This window comes from Anoplophora glabripennis, unplaced genomic scaffold, assembly GCF_000390285.2.
Source record: "Anoplophora glabripennis isolate ALB-LARVAE unplaced genomic scaffold, Agla_2.0 scaffold221, whole genome shotgun sequence".
Classification (NCBI taxonomy): Eukaryota; Metazoa; Arthropoda; class Insecta; order Coleoptera; family Cerambycidae; genus Anoplophora; species Anoplophora glabripennis.
The window spans coordinates 498,090-521,780 of NW_019416984.1; the positions used below are offsets into that span (position 1 = coordinate 498,090).

The 23,691-nt window shown below is 34.3% G+C and overlaps 1 protein-coding gene across 2 annotated transcripts in view; it reads left to right on the forward strand.

Moving 5' to 3' along the window:
* Nucleotides 1–23,443, forward strand: part of LOC108905763 (T-box transcription factor TBX20-like) — a 92,521-nt gene extending 69,078 nt beyond the window's left edge. Inside the window, exons 4-6 of one of the 2 annotated variants that reach the window (XM_018708772.1) lie at nt 709–870; nt 20,238–20,314; nt 22,505–23,443. In XM_018708772.1, coding sequence (XP_018564288.1) covers nt 709–870; nt 20,238–20,314; nt 22,505–22,976 — 711 coding nt within the window. In that variant the 3' untranslated portion in view covers nt 22,977–23,443. The remainder of the gene's footprint in view (nt 1–708; nt 871–20,237; nt 20,315–22,504) is intronic. The other variant, XM_018708773.1, reaches the window with a different exon arrangement.
* Nucleotides 23,444–23,691: the final 248 nt, after the last annotated feature.

Genomic DNA, 23,691 nt, shown 5'->3' on the forward strand with positions numbered 1-23,691 from the left:
TTCAAAACCGATTTATCTCGCAAACCGTTCATTTTTTCGAAATAAATAAAGAGTACCATTTTTAAAGAAAAACCTTCAGAGTATCTAATAATAATATTTTCAGTTTGATAAAATTACTTCTGTCAAAATTTTGAGAAAAATTGTGATAGGGCCAGTCCGTTTCTGGACACCTGATAATAGCAAAAAGTTGATTTTAGCATCAAATCGTAGAGCTCCATGTGTAATACAACGTACGAAAATTTTATTATAATATACAGGGTGGTTTCAAAGTTATAACCCTAAACGTTAATTTCTAGGTACCCCTTTGACCCCCCATAACTCCGTTAGGGGGCACATTAGGAAAAAAAATTATAGGAAGGACTAGTTTTATTTTGACCTCCCCTATACACTCCCGAGAGATTAGGAGGTACTTACCGGACACCCTGTATTAATGCGCGATTTGTTTTCTGCACACCAAGTCTGCAAATTGGTTAAGGACTTCTGTCCTTGTTGTTTTTGGCCAATATCAAACATTCTTTAAAACTAATTTTATTCACAGTTTTATCACGCGTTACTATACTGTTAATTATATATTTTTTTAAATAAGTAAAAATCTTTGTGAAACTTTTTTTTGTTTTCTGTAGTTTTTACACGATATTGTCATTTCCTGTTAAAAAAATGATAATTTGTAGGTGTTTGAAAAAAATTTCAACCTCGTCTTTGTTTCAGTTGGTGTTGAATTCAATGCACAAGTACCAACCCAGAATACACCTGGTGAAGAGGGCCGAAGGAGCGTCCGGTCTTGTGTCAGACCTAGAAAATGAAGAGTACAAGACCTTCATATTTCCCGAGACTATCTTCACAGCGGTTACGGCGTATCAAAATCAACTGGTAAGATTACAAACCTTTTTTATAACTATCGTAACGTTTTGGTGACCTCGATAATCGCCTGATTTGTCCCCCACAGATTAGTTTTCAATTTAATATTATCTACACAGTAATGATATTCTCTACTTCATTAAAGATAGGAGCGATATATACTTCATTATTAAACATAATGAATGATTTGATGATAAGCTCTGGGGACAAAGCAATCGTAACCATCGTGGCTATCAACGTACTCCATTATGACAGGGTATTTTGTATAGGTACACGTAGATTGTATCAAATAATGTAGAATATAATATAGAGATAAGAACCAAATAAATAAATGGCTACTATAATAAATTAGTACCAGACAATAGTCGATAATGCTATGGTATATATGTCACTAAGAATTTACTATTAATCATCGTTTCTATTCTTTAAATGTCGCTGATAGGCAAGGCAAAACGATTAAAATGAAATATATCCTTGTTTAAAAATAACCAATAAATCATAACGTGTTGTAGTTCTAATTGCTTTCAAGTAAATTGAATAGGAACGGGTAACTTTTTTTTTTAATGATAGAAAACTTCAAGAAACATGTTTGTTATTTATAGCGCTAATTATTCACATTTATCTGAGTGTGTTAGGAGAAATCCTTGTCATATTTCGTGTCAGTGAAGGAATCTGGGTAGTTCAGTTTTGACCGCTTCGAATGTCAAAATGACTTTATAGACGTCGGTGACAAATTCATGTATTTTTTCTAAATTGGTCGTTTATGGAAGTTTTGGTGGAGCTGGAGCTAGATGTAGTTCGATCTAACGACTGGGGATGGCACTTTATCCAAATTGTTATATCCTTTCACGGATTCTTTGGGCATAGAGGTCATAGGATGCTTCCTCTGGTATCCTTTTTTATCTAAAAAGTAGTGTCTGTCGTTTTGAACTGTTAATATACATTTCTATTTTGAGAAATATTAGCACATATACCGTGGATTTGTGTAAAAAATGTTTAATAATAAACTTAAAAAGTTACGATGTACCTAATTTAATTTTCTTCAAAGTGTACCAACATTGCCTTGTGGCACTTATACCAAAGTAGTAGGCAGTGACTTATTTTTAGCATATAGGTCCATGTGACGGGTGAGGGAATGAGATTCCATGCGCGTATCATTTTAGAGGGTTCCAAAAATTGCTAAATGAACAAATAGGTTTTGGTAAAAACTAGATTATCCATACAAATTTACAATCACCTTGATATATCGGAATATCCAACAGACAGGTAGGTACGTACTTTTTTAATTATACTAAAGTATGTATTTTGACAATTCCATCGTTGTGGCAAAGACCACCTGCATACACTTTTTTCTGCATAAATATTGGTTTATTTTTGACGTTAATGCTTATTATTTTGGCATTGAAGTATAGTTGGGTGGCATGAAGACTGCGAGGGTCAAATTTCGCTCTGGTTTCCAATCGAAACGTCCAAATATTGCAAAACCAGACTATGCTCGATTTAAAATTTCAAGAATATTCAGAAATACAGTTAAAGTTAAAATTATTATAGGTACAGGACCTTTCCAGAATCCTGATCAATATAGAAAAATTTTTAATATCCAAATTTTTATCATACCGAACCTATCCAGACTCACAATCAGTACTAAAACTGTCACAAATATTTGATAATGTTCCCAAAGTTCTATTCAAAATCCAATTTGTTGTCTTCGCTCAGCACCCAACCACCATCCATAAACAAGAAGTCCCAAGTGTTTTCTGAGATCTTATAAGCACTCGAGGTTGGACTCCCAAGAAAAAACGGACGCTACAGTTGAAACAAAATATGAAGGCGATTTGTTCAATGCCTAATATGTCTGGTACTCTTGATTCGTTTTTACGTTACCCAATTGCGTATCGTAACATATACAACTATAAAACCAAACATTAATTATGATGTAAACATTAATTTCTTATGAATATCTTTTTTTGTTCCTCTATCATCGCCGAGACGGTTGGCCCAGCACTCCGTCTGTGCCAGAAACGTGGGCTCTAAATTAAAGAAAGGCAGTTATTTGCCAATCAACCAATAAAATTAACATAAAATCGTTTGAATATTTATCTTGAACTGGAAGTCAGCCAATTATTAATAATTAAGCCTCTATTAGATACACAACAATAAAATTTTAACGTAAACGTTTACGTTAAAATGGCTGCCGAATGTTATGGGAATATTGTTTATGGTTTGTTTTGGATATGATTCAAGTTAATGATTTTGTGGAAGATAGAAAAGGAATGAAGGATGTCGGTTCTAGGAATAATATTTTGAGACCAATCGGACGGCGGACGTTATTTCATTTTTACGGCATCCTTAAGCTATAAAAATTATATATTTTTATAGATATTAATTACACCGCTAATAAAATATTGGCAAGAAGACGGTCATATTAACAAATCTTTAAAAGAAACGAATGTTGTGCGATATATATGCAAATATGGACCTGGACATTTTTTAAATAAATATCACTTATTCATTTTTTTTACTATCACGCATAGATATGCCAGGAGATATTTCCGTGATAAAGTTAGGAGCAAACATAGTTTCCGTACTGTGTAACCTTTGTTTCACATTGTTTTCAAATGTTAAAACGTTCGAACAGAATAAAACTATATTGTAATATTTACAGTCCCGAGATTTCGAATTTCCACGTATGTTTCAACAAAGAATTCGACAACCTTTCGAAAAATACCCTAGTAGGTCAAGTTCTCGCCCAAACCTCGGGACCATAGACAAACAATAACAGACGACTCACTACGCATTGAGTGCCGTCAGTGGCCATCAGCCGTACCGATGATGCTGACAGCGCAGGCGACGAAACGCGAAATCATCGCCGACAACTTAACAACTCTTTGGAAACGGTCACAATCCATAGAAGAACATTTTTCCCAAGTATAAATTTTACGATTTTGACGCGGACCTCGCTACAGGGCCACCTTCGGAGCCATCGTAGAGAGCGTTCGGACGTCCACCCAAGAACCACGCAATTCAATAAGCACTGTCGTATCCTGGCCAGTGCTAGTAGTGCGCTTCAAATTCTTTCATACTTTTGTCTTACATGCAATGTTACATTTCATTGATTGTAAATTAGGTAATACGAAAATTTAAACAACTCGCATACAATTTTTGAAAACACCCAAACTTTTCTACCGCTTTCATTTCCATTTTCCCTTCACCAGGCTCGGTTTCGTGAGACCCACAGGAGCAAAAAGGCCCTCTCAGTTGGTCCCACATAAATTTCCCGCCGGGTGGCAGAGCAGATGCGAAGCCTTAATCATATCTTGCAGACGCGACAATATTTATACATCGCCGGATCCCGCGAAAGCGAAATATAGCCGGTCGGCCGAATAGCGATCTCTCAATTAACGGGCTCGCGCCTCGACGGCCTGGCCGCCGTCCAGGAACGCGGCCCACCCAGCCTCGAGCGCTGATAGGAGGATGGATGGAGGCCTGCTTTAGTCGCAGGGCATAAGGGACTAAATATCCAGAATGCGCAATGTCCAGAATAAAATCTTTTCTCTGGTACTTTCATATTGAAAATCGCCTATTTTTGAATCAGTCAATCGTAACCGACAATGTAAATTTTTACTACACTTTCGAATATTCCAAAAAAATGCTTTTCCACCGCAATGAAAGGCCTGTCTCAAGCCACCAAAGATCACCCTCCAAAAGGTAAACTATAATCACTGACCTCGACGGAATTTGAGAAAACAAACTAGATATGTGTTTCTAAAAGTCGAAGCTAACTTTCGTATAAATATGACTCGCAATCAAAGTTTATATCTTTATACAAACGAGGCAATGACACTGCAGTAATATTGATTCAAATGAATGTGTGGTTCAACTTTTAAAGTTACAGTTACAGTAAATGTCCAAAAAACTTCCCTAACAGCAATCCAATTGAACAAATCCATATACATCTCCAAGCGAAACAGTAAAGCGATTAGCGTTTTCAGGTATTTGTTATTTTTTCAGCTTTCATGCTCTCCCACTATTTTCCCGATCCACGACCCGCAAACGCATTGTTTTTCACGAGCGGGTCATCAACGTCGCGACCACACATTAACAGCTAGCCCGCTTTTATTACGGGAATAGAAAATTGCCACTCTGCGAGGTGTTGAAGAAATGATGAGTTCCGTGACGGCACCGGCCTTAAATTTAGGCTCCCTAACGGTATCACCGCCGCCGCCGCCGCCAAGGTCTAAACATAGAAGATTCCGTTCGGCGAAGCTGGCAGCTGGGCCGCGGCGTTAATGACGACGTTGAGTGTCTTTTGTTTTGGCTTTTGTTTCCACAGTGTAAAAGGATTAAAAGTCGGGGGGCAATCTGTTAGGCAAATAAACAGCACTTTACGATGGAAACAAATGCGTAAGTACGCAGTTGAATTGTATATACCTAACATTTATTAATAGAACTTTGCTCTGATCGGTGTCAGATATCTCTGTTGCTTTTGGATGGATTAGCTGTGAGTGTCGCTTTTCCATATTCTTTACGGATTTTGGTTAGTTCTCAGATAAATATATATATTTTAAGACGAACTTCTCCAAAACTTTTATTAACCCCACCAAAATCTTACAAAATAGTGATAAGTCGCCTCATCTTCCTCAAAATCTGTTTGTTGGTATAGTCTTTCTAGTCAGTTGAATATGTAAAAAACGCCTGGCAATAAAATTTAATGAGTTTCGTAGGCGTCTGTAAAAAAGTTTTCTGATAAATGTAAAAATTATAATAATTTGTATAATGTGCAGAAAATTTCCGTTATATGTTCCTTTGGCCAACAACATATTATAATTATTATTTATGCCCTCAAACAATTTTATTATATTGATGGTAAATTTCGTATTGTTCCGTTTTTAAAGGTTTCCAAAATGCCATGTTGTAATAATATTATTTCTCCCTTTCGCAATTGTAATATCAATGATTAATAGAAGGTGCCTATAATAAATTAAAATTACCTGAATCACACCAAATTCCGCATTGATGCACTGCACTGCTGGGCAATTTGTCGACCACTTGTCAACGGCTGAGATTTATTGCCCAGTGGCCCAATACAACTGTATTTGTATTTGGTTTGCCCGCGCTCGTATTCTTCAACAGGGCGTATACATTTCTACCACCTGCACGTTTAGTTCGACCAGACCTGTATATGGGTATGGCTAAATAAATATGGGAACAAGTTTTTCAAATATTTCAATGCCGAGTTGCTGCGTCAACGACAGAACCTGCTACATACTGTTATTCTCTTGGTTCAATTGATATCGGAAAGACTATAATCTTTGCAGTTAGAAAGGAATAAATACTGTTTTTATTATTAGGTATTTTTGCCACATCGAAATGGGCAAGTCAAGTCAAGGGGTTGATTTTAAAAATTTTGGTGATAAACAAATCAAAATTAGAAAAAAAAATTCATATAAACAGAGTTTGTAGAACGTTTCATTTTCGAAATAGACATCACATTTATTTAAATATTTCGTAAAATGTCTGACGTAGATTGATGAAACTCGGGCTGATGATTAATTTATCGGCAAAATTGATTATATTTGATTTATATTGATACATAAACAACCCCGCATAATCCTTATATGGAAAGTGGCTCTCGGCTACTTTTTTTAAACTTTACTATGGATAGTTCTGATCGCGTGCAGCAAGAGTGTCAATGGGCACAAACTCTGAAAGTTAAAGTTAAATTTTTTCTCTTACGTTGCATAGTAAGAATACAGCAATGATTCTTTTTTGTAAAATTACATTACATTAACAGTAAATGGACCTCGCCCGATCGATGTTTTCAAATTCCGGTAGCGACCGGAAGTAGCCTTTCACGGGAATAATAATTATATTATTTTTAAAATTTAATTTGTACCTAACAAAAAATTCCCATCATTTTTTTTGTGAAACGAATAATTTTAGAAATAATTTTGATTTGTTCAATTGTGTCGATTACTCGATTATTTATTTCAAATATAAAAAAATAATTACTCAGGCATGGCTTATTTTTCAAATAAAATAAGACATTTTTTTCTGAAAAACACCAACTGGAATTAAATGCACTTTTATTTTCAAAATATTCGGTCGCGTCGAAATTTTGGCGCTCTTAGTAACGGTATCTCTCAGGATTTCCATCATTTGTTAATATGTAGATTTTTATAGTAACAAAATTTGGTCGACCCTCTAACCCAGAAACCAGAATATACTTTTCCGAAGGATTTGGTGCGCTGAATTGGAATTCCAGGTCCAAATTTCTCAATTGGCTCTGGTTTTCGAGATATCCTAACCTAAAAGTGCCAAAATCGCGATTTTTTGACGTGTTTGAGGTTATGTTACATGGATAAGTAAATTTTTTCGCTAAAACCATTAATGGGGTCTTAAAAACTTACTTTTTATAACGCACTTGGATTTATCCCGATATAATTTTTCGTCTTTGAGAAATCGCATGTTGAAATTTAGTGTTTTGACTTATTTTTCGATTTTTGAATATACCTTTCATGTTTTTTGGGTCGCTGATCATGAATTTGAACTTCAAAACACTCTATCATGTCAAATTTTGCATTCAATTAAAAAAATGTCTAAAAATTCGTATATGGCCAATATTTTACGCATTATATCAATCTGGAAATACATTTACATGCAAAAGAGTCTAATACGAACTCATAAACATTTAACCTATAAACTGTAAAAACCGAGAAATAAGTCAACAAGTATTTTATAAATGGATTTGGAAGGGTCAAATTAGTCGAGGAAAAATATTTCATCTTATTTTAAACAAATTCTAACTTATAAAAAATAAGAATGCCTATAGTAGTACCTACTAGTTCTGTAATTTTTCAAAAAGCCAAAAGAAATTAAAAAAGTAAAACTTACACTAGGTATACCTACAAACAAGATGTATGATAACTTTTTAAATTTGAGCACAATTGATTACTTAGGTTATGATTTGGCAGTAAAAAAATTAAAACCAAAGAAAGCAGCTGGTAGTGATGGTATACCACCTTATATTTTAAAAGGCTGTCAAGAATGGGTAAGACCACCTTTAACTCATATTTATAATTTAATTATACAATCAGGGAATTTTCCGGACTTGTGGAAGTTGGCCAAATATACTCCAATTCACAAAAGTGGGGAAAAATCGAATGTGGCAAATTATAGAGGAATTGCAATTTTGTGTGCCCCAGCCAAATTATTTGAACATATTATCTATACAAAACTGTATCAGCATGTGGAGAAAAATATTTCAACACAGCAACATGGATTTGTTGCAAAAAAGTCAATAAATACTAATTTACTTTTATTTACTAATGATATATATGGGGCATTTGAGGAAAAACATCAAATTGATGCGATCTATACTGATTTTACAAAAGCGTTTGACAAAGTTAATCATGATTTATTACTTAGAAAGCTTCATAGACATTGTATTTCGCCAAACACTTTAAATTTATTTAAGAGTTATTTACAGAACAGATATTTTGTTGTTGAACACAATGGAAACACTTCAGGCAAATATCACGCCAATTCTGGGGTGCCTCAGGGTTCAAACTTGGGACCATTATTGTTTTTATTGTTTATTAATGACCTTCCAATGGTTTGTGAGCATTCGAAATGTCTACTTTATGCTGATGATTTAAAATTTTATAGAAAAATTGAAACCGTTAGAGATTGTGTGGCACTACAGAGGGACATAGATAGTATTGTCAACTGGAGTGTCAATAACAAATTACTTTTCAATTTCAAGAAGTGCCATGTTGTTTCTTTTTGTTCTAAAAGGAGACAGAATTCCATTGTGTTTGATTACTACATGAGTGGTAATTTACTAAATAGAACTTATAACATTAAGGATCTCGGCTTGAGATATGGTAGTGATCTTTCGTTTTCTGAACATGTCAAATATATTACAGATTCTGCAAACAGAATGTTAGGATTTATTATCAGACAAACTGCAGTTTTCACAAATATACAAACATTGAAAATTCTCTATTTTACATTTGTTAGATCTAAACTTGAATTTGCTTCAATTATTTGGCAATCACAGCCCCAAACTTATTTGAGCTCAGTTGAAAAGATTCAAAATAAATTTCTAAGATATCTTTATTTTAAAAAATATCATGTGCGCCCTGATTACAATTGCATTAGATCTTCGCAACTTAGAACAGAATTTGGGATAATCTCATTGGACATTAGGCGTAAAGTTGCGCAGATCATGTTTTTGTATAAGGTTGTTAATGATTTGATAAATGAACCAAATATCTTACAGTTAGTACCCTTCAATGCGCCGCCATTTCGTACCCGTTCGCCGTTAATGTTTCATGTCCCTACCGTTAGAGTCTCCGTCCGAGCCCCTCTCATTGCGATGTTTCGACTTGCAAATTCAATAAACGTTTTTACTAATCTCGATTTTTCTAACCCATATAAATTGTTTTACAATATGCTCGTTGATCATTTCCTACAGTTTTCTATATAATTAGATAATAAATACACCCTGTATGTACATACTTTAAATTTTGTAGTGATACTATTATTTAGGTACATTATAACTCGACTGTGTTTACTTGATCAGTATTTCTTATTATTTTGTTATAAATTACACTCCATGTAACTTGGCTATCACAGCCTGTTTGGATGTTTAATAAATAAATAAATAAATGACTATCTAGGATCTTTGAATACTTGGAAATTACATTATAATTTTTTATAGCAAACCACTGACGCAAAGAAAAGTCAAAGAAATAAAGTTGTTGAGTTTGGAAGGGATTAAAACGTATCAGATGACATTAATTGATAAGTGTTCTTATCTACTACGAACTCGTAGGGCTTTGTACGTGACAAAGTGGAAAACTCTACATTCACTGTGTATCAATCAATAGCATATACACCAATTAAATGCGCAGTGAAACATTATGAATTTATGAATGAAGTTGCGCTAGTTTAGATATTATTTTCCCCGTTCAAAATGCCACCTAGTTGCCGGCCGAGACACCTCGTCATTTTTCTCCTCGTTCGAGCAACCTTTTGTGCGGTGACTGCATCCCTAAAAATATAAATATTTCTTCCTCCGCTGGCGCATTCTTCGGGATAATAGCAGAAAGAGAGGTTGGATAAACAGAGCTGAGAATGTCCCTTTCCCGCTCGCTCTCGCACCTCTTTAGCTGGAATAGAGCGAGAGCGAGGGTGAATTATGGTCGTGTAGCGAGCGGTAGCGCCAGTCACATGTGCGAAGGTGTTTTATATGAGCTTCTTGTACGCGATCATCAAGCAGCGGGACGACCAGTACTAATTCCCCCAACGCTAAAGCCGTCAGTAACCAAATATGAATAAAAATGTGCTCTAGACAGAATCAACTCATGATTAACTATAGCAGAAAGGATAATAATTAAACAAGAAAGTTTCAAACATTAATTGTATCAAAAATATTGACCTTCATTATTTTATTTCATGTTTTAGAGCTTTGATAAATGAACGTTTTACACTAGAGCTTTCGTTCATTGTTAAAAGCATGAAACAACTTTAATTTACAATATTCCACAAAGTGTTAAAGAAAACTTGTTTCCGAAAAAAATGTGTCGTAAAATTATTCAATTTAGGAAGGCCCTAATTGGAAAAGTGGCAATAACTCAGAGGTGCAGTAATTATTTAAAATATATTGCTTAATTTCGGGTTATCGCGATAAGAATTTACACCGCGAGGTGCTCGGTCCCTGGCAAGCAGTAAATTACGGCGATAAATATTTATTTCTTATTTCTGCGAACTGTAGTCACATAATTTTGAGCAAACGCTTACTTCCAGTTGAGATACGATGGTATCGGCAAACACACTGTCGCTGGACTGATGTAATTGCAACGTAACACCTCCGATTTTGAATCGTTTTGTCTATCGGAGAAAAAAATGAGAAATGACGACAAATAGGGACAATTATTTATAAATAAAATGTAGTAAATACTTGGCTAGAACTTTTGAAAAGCTATTTTAAATAGATTTAAAATCTTTGAATTAACCAAAAGTTCTAAAACATCCGAAATAATGTAGGCACTTAGAATGCGAATCGAATTTTAGGCTTCAAAATTTTATCGACCTGTCAGTAGATATAATGCTGCATGATACGGTTCATATTTTCTATGTTGCAGAAGATCAACAAATATTTGTTTTTGTCATATTTTACATCACATAATATACAGGGTGTATCACGCAGAAAGCCCAGTAGGATTATCTCAAAAAGTAATGAGAATTGAAATCTGAAAATTTCTATACAGGGGTTTATCAAAAAGATCTATTCAATAAAAATACTGTCAACTTTCTCGCTCTTCCAGTTATACCAGAAGTCATCAGCTCTGTTATTTCAAATGGAACACTATGTATATTTATGCATTTTTTCATTCTACGGCAAATTCTAGACTATTTTTATATAAGATACTATGGGCCGAAATGTTACAGTTTTCAAGTTATTATTAATTTTCGAAAAAAAAAATGAGGAATGTAAGTGATTTTTGAAAATAGAATAACTCCGACATTTTGCTTTATTTATTTTGAAATTTGGCATTGATAATTTAAAAGCAAAAGCAGTTTATGTCAAATTTGCAAAATTCGTACAGAGTGTAAAAACGTGTGGCCTATATTGTGACGTTGAAGTTGAATTTACTCAAAAATTTCAAATGGTACACCCTGTATATTATTACATTAATGGAAGCACAATTAAATATACTTTAAAATGATACTATAGTTCCCTATACTTGAAGTTTACAGTTCTTGTGTAAATTGGAAATTATTGATTTCAACACAGAAAAATCTACGAGTATGATGGGGGGTTATTTAAAGCATCGCCCTTTTTAATTTTATATACTGAATTATTGTTTTTGATGAATGTATAACAATAATAAAAATTACAGTTCATTAATCAGACACCGTTTATTATTCAACTCTTTAGTGCATTTCCAATTTACACAGGAATTATTAACTTTGGGTATAGGGAACTATAGTATCATTTTAAAGTAAAATTGCATCCATTATGCATCCATTAATATAATAATATACAGAGTACCATTTGAAATATTTGAGTAAATTCAACTTTAAGTTCACAATATTGGTCACACGTTCTTAAACACTCTGTATAAATTTTTGCAAATTTGACATAAACTGGTTGAATTCCATTGCTTTTAAATTATCCATACCAAATTTCATTAATAAATAAAGCAAAATGTCGAAGTTATTATGTTTTCAAAAATCACTTGCATCCCTCATTTTTTTTTTTGAAAATTGATAGTAACTTGAAAACTGTCACATTTTGGCCCGTAGTACCTTATATGAAATTAGTCTAGATTTTACCGTGGAATTAAAAAATGTAAAAATCTACAGTGTTCTATTTAAAATAATAGTTGATGATGACTTCCGGTATAACCGGAAGTGCGAGAAAGTTGACACTATTTTCATTGAATAGATCTTTTTTTTAATAAATCCCTGTATACAAATTTTCAAATTTCAATTTTGACTACTTTTTGAGATAATGCTACTCTTCGTGATACACTGTATATGTTTTACATTGATATTTTACAATAGCCTTCTATAGTAGGATCATATTCGATGCAAAGTAATAAATCATGCCTGTCAAGGGATCCAGTGCCATACGCTTTTAAGGGTTTTTAGAAATTGAATAATTTCTTTATACATTATGAAGGGACGAAGGGATCAGTTCTCGTCTGGCACCCTTGTTCCTACAAAAGTTCCTTTATTCTCATATACTATTTATTTTAACTGTAATTTATTATAAATCCAATTTGTTTTTTAATTTCCACATATGTACTACATTTTACCTCTGTACGCGCCACTGTTGTTTACTTGTTTTTTGGAAGCGCTCTCTAATTGACGGCAAAGCTCGCCAGGTTAGTATTTGACGTATAACCGACCAGTTCGTACACTCGATGCACCTGGGCGACTACAGCTACTACCAGAACACAGTGCGTATGCAGCGGTATTTCAGATTTTACATTGAATTTCATTTTAAATTTGAAATGATTTATCTTACGCCTCCTAAAAATGATGACACGATTTTCCTTTGATAAAAGACCGACAACTTTTTGCTCTACTTTGCATCGAATACGATCCTACTATAGGTTATTTGATTTTCTCCATTCACAATGGCGGAGATGCATAAAAAAATTTTACATGGTAGGTACATCAATGCATTTTTTTAAGAACGGCTTAAATAAAACAAACAATACTCTTGTTAGATGGTCTGTATTCTTCCGAGATTGGCAGTGCACCTAAACTTACAACATCTATACAACAAGGCCGTAACTCTGAATCGTGACGTCAGCTAGAGTGGTTTACCACAGTATACAGGTATGGCGATCGGATGTCTAATATTTAATAATTGTACTAAACAATACAAAACTGTATAATCCAATCCGTACCTAGGATTTTGTCTAGTGGAAACAATAATTTCTCTTGACTTTTAATTTTGTTTAACGTTAGACAGAACTGGAACATCCTGGACTTATTGTAAACAGCATTGATGATAATATAAGTCTTCATTGAATATCGATATATTTCATTAGGAATGCAATATAATAAAATTGTTCAGTTATAAATGAAAAACTAAATATATTAAAATTATTCTGTTATGTGTTGGCTTGTTATAACGTGGCTTGTAGAGGTTTTGTATTTCAATGCACTTATTAACTTAGTCGTAATGAATTACTAATTTGTCTATGACCATTAAGAAAGGTTTCTATCTCAACTTTTGCTTTTATTACAAAAGCATAACAATCATGGTACTCGTAATTAGACCTAGCAAGTTTTCAGTTTTAATTGCAATTTGAGAATCATTAGAGGCATTAAACCAGTCATGCATTAATTTATTGTTTTTCACGTTTTCTAACAAATGATTATAATTTTTTAAAGTTATTGACACCTTGAACTTTTGGTCCATTTTTCGCATTTCCATTACAGTTCACAACACAACACGTTTGTAGTGTTTCATTATATCCATTTACTGATTTTGTACAAATATGTTAAAAAAAAAATCGGTGAAAAAACTAAGCAGAAACCTGTAAATAAGGTTGTGTGATACATATTTCGTCTACGGTTGTGGTGTTCGGCAACGAAACGACTTCCGCTGACGTCACACAGAATTCCAGGCTTTGTCGTATAGGTGGTATTGATACTTGGACGTATTCGTGGTGGTGGAATTGACTGGCGTCCTCCGTATAAAGCGAGCGCCGTAAGAAGTGGCATTCTCCGACATAAGTAAACATAAATAATAGTTTTTAAATGAGACAGGACGTTTCACACGACGCGCGTGTGTGGCAAGACACATGATGCTGTGTTCTCGTCGAGTGACGAATTGCCGTGGGCCCCTAGATCGGTGAGGATGCCTCGCGAGTTTACATGACACATTTCACAACATCAATGTGTTGGGAAGTCACTAACGATCTGCCTCCCGACTTCTCAAACGGCGAACTTACACGCTTCCCCGCAAATATGCCCGATATTTCAGGTTTAATGGGACGCCGGCAACGCAGGGGAACGGAAGTCGAAACCAGAAAAGGCGGCTGTAGGGGGACCACGGAACGGGATGGGGTATGATAATGTTAAACTGTTTCGTTACGGTACAATTCTTGGATTTTTATTTATTTTTAACATTAACAAATTTAACGCGACAGATAATAATACCGGATTTATATCACCTTAATGCCAATGGAGGAGTGAGAATGAGAAATTACTAACAAATTATTAGATCTACCGTATAGTGGGACAGTGTAGAAACGCGATAATTAATGTGCAATTTAAGTTAAACTACAGATTTTCAATAATGTTGTTTCAGGAGCTGAAACTGAAATTATAAGGGAAGACACGTTTCTATTAACCGGTTAGACTGTCATATTCATCCTCTTATATTTATTCCCACTGTAATCCTTGACGAACCCGATACACTCACAATTAAGCACCTGTTTTCCTTGCGCGAAGGCAGAGAAAGCACTTATAATTAAATCCGCCTTACACATAATTTATTTCGTCTGGATCCCCAGCGAATAAATTTTCCGAATGGGAAAATTAGCCCGACTATACCTAATTTGACAGTAGAGAGGGTTCGTCAAATTTTTAACCGACTTGTACCGCTCGCTTTCGCATGATAGATGAGGTGTACTTCTAATTTGCTAGATTAATTGTACCAGATATGATAATTAAGTACGTAATTTGAATTAATAAATATTTGTAAAACGTTCGTCACGTTTGGAATGGTAAAGTGTAGCAATAAAAAGCGAGGCAATGAGATTGATGGTCTCTTGAGGTTGTTAGCGGGTGCAATAATTATAAGAATTTTTACATTTCACATTTCACGATTATGATGGGCTTGTTTCTTATCCTGCACACAAAAACAGTACCAGGATCTCACGAATTATTATTAGACAGATATATTTGGTTAAAGTGAAGTCGAATAATAGCTTTTCAAGATAGCATTAGTTACGCGGTTGTCAGTTGTTAATATTATCAGCAATGTTAGGGAATCATGAAAACGCAAAAAACACAGGGTAAAAATAAAACGTGTACATATTGTAGTAAATTTTTGTGCAATATCAGAAAAATATAATATAAAAAAGGTATAAACCAAACTTTTTTTTGTGATATAAACAGAAAAAGACATTTCCCCCATCATTGTAATAAGAAAAAATATGAATACGAAAAACGAAATGCAGTCAATTGTTTTTTTTATAAATCTCGTTAAAATCGTAAGAAAATTCCCTAAAATTAGTGTTTACCACTTTCTCGTAAATACAAATAAAAAAAGGATATGGGGTACAATATTATTTGAATGACTCTGTAGGTACATTTTGAGAATATCTGTCCACGTGGAAGATAACCAATCAAAATTATATGCGCTGCTGGTTGTCGAACTGATGTAGAATCTACGGGAAGCCCGGCTCTTAACAGGGTCGTACTCAGCTCACTTTCTTAGTTTGCATTTCACTCCTTTGCTATACCCTGTTCCGACTGTTCCATACAAACTATATAAAATAGTAACTTATATGTTTGTATAATCCATTATAAGTTCGGTGTTTGTATATTTATACACAGCGGACATAGCTAATACAATGCGAAACATCGCCTTACTGTTAAAAATCTTGTCACCGCCGTTCTTGGTGGTGAAAATTCGAAATATTTGGAATTATTCAATTTTCGTGGCTGAAATCATACATAGGCATTGAATTTTCGAAATCGGGAGAGTTGCATTAACCAAATTTGGACAGGACATGCTAATACAATGCGAAACATCGCCTTAATGTTAAAAATGTTGTCACCGCCGTTCTTGGTGGTGAAAATTCGAAATATTTGGAATTATTCAAATTTCGTGGCTGAAAACGCAGATAGGTATTGTATTTTTGAAACCAAGAGAGTTTCACGAAACTAAATTTGTACAGGACATAGCTAATACGATGCGAAACATGGCTTTAATGTTAAAAATGTTGTCACCGCCGTTGTTGATTGTGAAAATTCGAAATATTTGGAATTATGCAAATTTCGTGGCTGAAAACATACATAAGTATTGTATTTTCGATTTATGAATGTAGGCCATGAACGCAATTTAAAAAACAAATGAAGAACAAATATTCTTTTTATAAACTCTAAAATGGTATATATTTGGAAACAATTTCTTCAAATCCTAGTGTTTTGATCGTCTTTTGAATATTAAATGGTAAGTATATATCGAAACCTCGTTCTAGAAAATTTTAAATAGCACCTGGTGTAATATGTTCAATATAAATCTTTAACAACTGAAGTCTTAACCTTGTGGTATTTTTTAACTCTTATATTTAGAGTCATAATTTAGTATTAATTATATGTTCTGTTAAAAGCCGCGAATACCCGACATTCAACAAACTCTTTGATCATTGTTTGTCGGGCAATACAACAGTGACAGGTTGACGTTTGTGTCCATTTGTGATTTTCACGAACAGTGTTTTTGATTTAACTGCCCTTAAATGTACTTATTAATATTGAACTATAGTACATTTAACTGACATAGAAACTTTATTAGCGGTAAAAAAATTGATTAATTGAAATGTAAGAAATTTGAAAGAAATATGGAAAAAGTTATATAAATTTTATTTTGGTGTACCAACAAATTTTTTAAGGTGTTCGTTCTTCCCTAAAACTTCAATAATTTGCACATAGAAATAGTTTATTGGTGAAGATAGGATTGTCAAAGGTAGAGAGGAGTCTTTCAATTTATATGAAGATATTTAAGAGTTTTTAGCATATTTATTATCTTTTATACTAACTTTACTTGCTATAAAATGAAAATAAACAGTATTAGATACTGTTGCTAGTAAAATTTTGAATTTTCCTGAAACAAAGAAATTTATGCCTACATGTAGCACATTGCTTTGCATATCTATGTATTTTTTTTTTTCAAAAAATTTACATTAGTGAAAATACTGACTGTTGTCTAGGGGGTAAATGACTTCATATAGAAACAGCTCCATCTGCATTCGTTTCTGTAACATACCCGGCTTAATTAATTATTATTTCTCCTCGAATTCAGCGCGCCGAGGGGGCCAATCGCTGGATTAGTTGGTGACAGCGTGCGGTCCGCGTCACATCTCGTCCAGCGCTATCTTATGGCCCTCGGGCTGGACACCTGGGGGCACCAGGCATTCCAGCTATGCTCTATCGGTTGCTGTCACTCCCCGTGAACAGATAATTGGCCCACCCCAGGAGTTCCTCCGTACGACTGACGTACTGTTTGTTTACGGTCCCCCCGACCCCGTCGGGGAGCCCTTTTTCCAGGTGACTAATTGCACAGTCTTCGACTGAAGACGGTCGCATTCGTTTTTGCCAACTGTTGACGGATGGGAATTCATTAACGGATTTAATTTGAGATTGTTTCACGTGTGTCAGGGTGATTATGGTAATTTTTAGGGTAGCAGAGCCCACTGGCTCGGATGATTTCTGAAAGATGATGAAGTTCTTGATGGTGGGCCTCGAAAAATGTGATTTGCCAAAACAGATTATAACCTTTTTATTATATTTTAAAGGTATTAAGCAAATTCACCACCAAGAACGGCGGTGACAACGTTTATTTTTTTTTCTAAAAAATCTTATTGAAGTTAAATAATGTTCTTGGATAACAGAAATCTAGGTTTCCACTTATTACGATTATTTTATCAGGTACCTAACTTCGTTTCACAAGGAATGAATAAATATTAACAAAACAAAATTATATATTTTTTAGAAACATAGTTAATAATATATTATATGTTTTTTAAATAAGCTGTAACGTTACTTACATCAAAACAGAGTGACTTTTTATGGTTTTTTTAAAACACATTAATGGATATTATTAAATTATATCCAAGATAAGAGAGAGAGAGAGAGGATAGGAGAAATATAAATTATAGGTAGAAATAGATAGGTATAATACAGTGAATTATTTTTTTCAGAAATATTTTTAATAAAACCTTTTTATAAAAAAAAAACATAAAAAAATAAAGAAATTCAACGAAAGATAGGTAAAACATAAACTTCTCGGATTTTTTGAAAATCGACAAGACCACTTTATTAGTAAAATTTTCATGATTGTCAAAAATAAGCTTAAGGAGGTTCGATACATCTCTTGCGGGGCAGGCGGTGCGAGAGGGAAGGCTATGCTTATACACGGGAGTTTCGTTGTAGTACCAAACTTACATAAACTAATTTGAGCGAACTAAATATAGTATATACGAATGAAATTTATATAACACGTATTAGCTTCTATATATTTTTCGTGTTTATGCACGGCAATTAACTTTTTATTTGAATAAAAGTGTCTATTTATTCACTAAGAGCATGTAAAATTATGGATGAAACCTGGCAACATTGCCATGGCGTGGTGGTAAAAGTTGGGTCCACTGTCATTACTGTCAACTATGCTTTGCGCGTATTTCGTAAACATGAATGAACATCCAAGATACAAAGGAAAAGTAATGACTGAAAAGCAATATAAAATGCGTATGCAACAGAATGTGGGACTGATAAGAAAATAGTAAAATGTGCAAACCGAGAATCCATATGGTAACTATCAAGAAGCTCAGTGTATGATAGTGAGACGTCGTCTTGTCAAATTGAAGATTATGACAGAACATCTATACTGTTCGTTTTGCAAAGAGATCCTTTCAATTTTTGTTTCAAATTGCTATTATATTGCATTAGATCACGAAAAATTTGTTTAATATTAATTATTACTACATATGTTTTCGACTGGAATAATTCTATAGTCTATAATCGAGCTATTCAAATATAGCGCGTCAGTCAACGCGTTAAATACAGCGTACAGTGTTGCCACATTTCCTTTCATTGGATCAGATGTTTGTTCAGATTTGTCAAAACGTTATATTCATTCCATTATCTCAATAATTACATTGTAAGTGCATATTTTTATTGTTTTAAAATGTTTAGTAATATTTAATTCTTTAATTATAATTATATTTTCCCGATCCTAACCATTTTTAAGAGCAGTATTCACGTTTGATTACAGTTTTTTCCCAACTCGCATAAAAGCCTGTGTAAAAGAGTATAATTTGTAATATCATTTTTCAAAAAAACTATGTTGGCAATTGATCTGATATTTTTACACGAGGCAGTTGGCATATTTATTAACAGATTTCAATGATTTTGAAAACTTTCTTATCATTTTTTTTCGGTATCGAACCTCCTTAAGTAAGTATCCTACTCATCATTGCTAGGCCATTGAGATGATTTTGTATCATAGTATTTATCAGCCAGGTTTTTATTCTTAATTTAAAATTCCAGAGCTAAATTTTTAAAATATGGAAATGTATTACTTTTACTTTTTAATTACTTTTAATGTTTATTTTAATTTATTACAATTGTTTTAAAAAAAATAAAGTAGTGTATACATTTTCAAAATTTAAGTTTAAGTAAATAAAATATTTTATTAAAAATTTCCAATCTAATATTTTCCTAGCTTAAGAAAAGTTTTGTACGTTTTTCGAATTTCTAGGGGGGGGGCACATGAGACACATTATAAATAGTTGTACTTAACTAAAAGAAATAAAGAAGATATTTTTAATCAAAGAATACGTTATAATTTTATTTTTTATTGGCTACTATTACTTCTTTTATTTTGATTCCTTCTCGTTCGGCTATAAGCTCGTTTTTTATTATTACTTATTTTTTTTAATTTTATGTTTGCGCTGACAGAGTAATTTTTCCCCACAAAATTTAAAACGCCCTCTCACTAGAGTGATGACGAGCACTGTAAAGAATGACCTGCCATTAAGAGAATGATCTCTCCCGGTTGACAGCTCCTATATTTTACGTCCACATTTCTAGTATTTGAATTTATAATTTTGTTACAGATAACGAAGCTGAAGATTGACAGCAACCCATTTGCTAAGGGCTTTAGAGACTCGTCCCGGCTCACCGAATTTGAAAGGTATGCATCTTATTAATAAAATATAATGGCTGATTTTAATGGCCGATAAACCAGAACGGGAATATACAGGGTGTGTCTTAACTACCTTCCCAGACGTAAGAAAGTCTGTATATCTCAATAATAGTTTTGATAATTATGTCAATATATTTGTGAAAAGAGAACCGTTTCCCAACTGAAATAATAACGAACTGACTGACCTGTAGGTTAATTTTTAGGACTTCAAAACCCACAAATCTTTAGCAATCATGAGTGTCAGTTGAAGTTCTGTTGAAATTAAGCAACAGCGGCATCATTCGGTTCAAGCACCTTCGAACTTCTAAGAAAATCGTTATCTGATGTGTTTTTCTTGGCACGTCGAATCGTATTAGTTGCCACCTTCACACCTAGCTCACCTTTGGCTGTTACCGCCTGTATTGGTAATTTGGCTGCTAGAAATGTAACTTTAAAACTACTCGTAATAACATTGTTAAGGTGGCGATTGATAAATCTGCGTAAATAGGATACATTGTAACTCCGTGTTTTAAAAATATTCGTACATTTGTCATGTATAGAAAGTTAGGTGGTTATTAACGACAAGCGCATAGAAAATTTACAAAAAGTTACTAATATAAATGTAATGTTTTTTAAAAAGTTTTATTCTATTATAGTTTATTAGCTGTTTATGATGAATGTTGACTATTCGTGCAAGATTATACAAGGTGTCTCAAACTCCTGGGCCCTAAATAAGACTAAGTAATTTAACTTACCTATATAAAAATATCAACGTTTTTAACATATAGGTACGAAATAATTTTTTTAACATCATTCTAAAACTGTTTTAATTAGAGATTTGTTATTTAGGCATGATTTTATTTGTTTAATAACACAGGCCAACAAGGAAAAAATTCCAGAGATCAGACAATACGTTTCCGAAGGCATTTGGCGCGCTGAATCCGAATCTGGCCTCAGAATTGATCCATCACCCTAGGTTTCCGAGATATTCTAACCTAAAAGTGCAAAAAACACGTATTTTTGCTATTTTCAAGGTTATGTAACTTGGCGAAAAATTTTTTTTCTCAAAACTGAAAATATCATTGGAAACTACTATCTTTCCCCTTCAAAACGCATTTTTTTATTTGTAAAAAGCTTTATTTTTCGCGGAGATATCGTCGGTTAAAGATGATCAGTATAGCTACCTTATTACCATGGCTCGACCTATAACACAATATCACTAAGCGCTACGAGCCTTATATGTCAGGAAGGTTAACCCCAATAACCCAAATAACCCAATAACCCAATAGGGCTTGGGATTAACCTTCCAGACATATAGGGCTTGGTGTTAACCTTCCTGACGATTAGGGCTCACAGCGCTTAGTGTTATTGGGTTATAGGGCTTGAAGTTAACCTTCCTGACGATGAGGGCTCGCTCCGTTTAGTGTTGTGGGGTTATAGGGCTTGGGGTTAACGTTCCTAACAATTAGGGCTAGCAGCGCTCAGTGTTATGGGGTTAGCCATGATGTAATAATATAGCCATACTGGTCATCTTAAATCGACGATATCTCCGCGAAAAATAGAGCTTTTTCCAAATAAAAAAATGCGTTTTGAAGGGGAAAGATAGTCGTTTCCAATGATGTTTTCAGTTTTGAGAAAAAAAATTTTTTCGCCAAGTTACATAACCTTGAATATAGCAAAAGTACGTGTTTTTTACACTTTTAGGTTAGAATATCTCGGAAACCTAGGGTGATGGATCAATTCTGAGGCCAGATTCGGATTCAGCGCGCCAAATGCCTTCGGAAGCATAGTGTCTGATTCCTGGAATTTTTTTGAAATTTTGTCGGCCTGTGTAATTGTTCTATTTATTTGATATTTAAGAACACAAAACATCGTGGAAGAGTTTTCACTGCCATAACTTTAATACTATTAAAAAAGAGGGCGTTAGTCAACTGTCCTAGAATTAAGTTGTCATTCGACTAACACTGTTGTCAAGTTGTAATAAAATTCCTCAGTATTACAACTCAATGCATTTTAAGAACTGTTTTTACTAAATTATATCATTAAATATAATAGAAAGTAAAATAGTTTTACGCAATTTTCCATACATATTTATATTCTGCAAATTAAAAAATGAACACACCACTAGAAGATGCTTTGCACCAGGTATATGTAAATACATCTACAGTCCCTGTCCCCAGTATGATTAATCCGCTTTAGTTTTCATGATTACAGGGAGACCATGGAGTCTATGCTGGCCGAACAGCACTACTTCCGTTCCCCCCTGCGTCCCTTTGCAGATCTAGACACTCACAACAACAACCTCTCCCTGGAGGAGAAGGCCATCCTCGCGGCGCGCTCCCAGCTCTTCCTGAGAGCCGCCGCCGCCGCCGCGGGACCCTACGGCCCGCTCATGGGAGGCCTCTATGGAGCGGGGGCTTCTCAAAGCACCGCGGTACCTCCAGGTGTGCTCTGGAACCAATGGGCCTGTCTGGGGCCGTCTCTGTTGGCCACGCAACATCAGCACCAGCTAGCCGTGGCAGCTGCTGGCAGTTCTCAGCTGCAGGCGCCGATTTCTCCCCTTGCTAGGCCCTTGGCCCAGCACAGGTACTCACCTTATGCTCCACCGCAGAGGTCGTCGCCGGATACCAGTCTGAGGGACGACAGGGAGTCCCCCAGCAGCCCCTCCTAGGGGCCCTTCTTGTGATATGTAGCGGATTTGTACTTAAAATTAGTAGGTACTTGAAGTTTGATGCAATTGGACTCGCCACTTGGTGGGTGTTGAGGATTTTATTGTTGTTTTGTTTGTTGAGTGGGGTGGACACTATGTACATTCTAAAAGAGGTTAAGCGTAGACGTTGTAACTAGGTGCAATGATAAATTTTCGAGGATTTGTTACGAAGTGGTGCGAAGTATCGAAAAAAGTTTGATATAAACGTCATTGTTAGAATCAAATTTTTTTCTATACATAATTTTCGTTAAAAGATTAATCTTGAGTAGTTTTTATATCTACTTACTGTTTCAATGTTGTTAAATCATAGCGGATATTTTCTGCACCATTTATGGGTCGGTAAATTGAAATGCAGGCTTCTCACTTCAAGATTGAAAAGCAAATTTCATAAATATATACAGGGTCTTTATTAAGTACTTTACAAACTTCAAAAGGGTGGATCTTTGACTAATTTTAAAATAAAAAGTTCATATGAACATGGGTCTACGACGGCTTGGTTCTTGAGATACAGGGTGTTCAAAAAATAATTTTTGTTTGCTATTTTGATTATATTTTTGACGAAATTCGGGAAACTGGGAGTATTGAGGATGAGAAACTCAAATATTTACTTAGTTTTTGTGTTTAATGTCAGATGGCGCCATATACAGTGTTGTAGGTACCTAGATTCAAATAACTG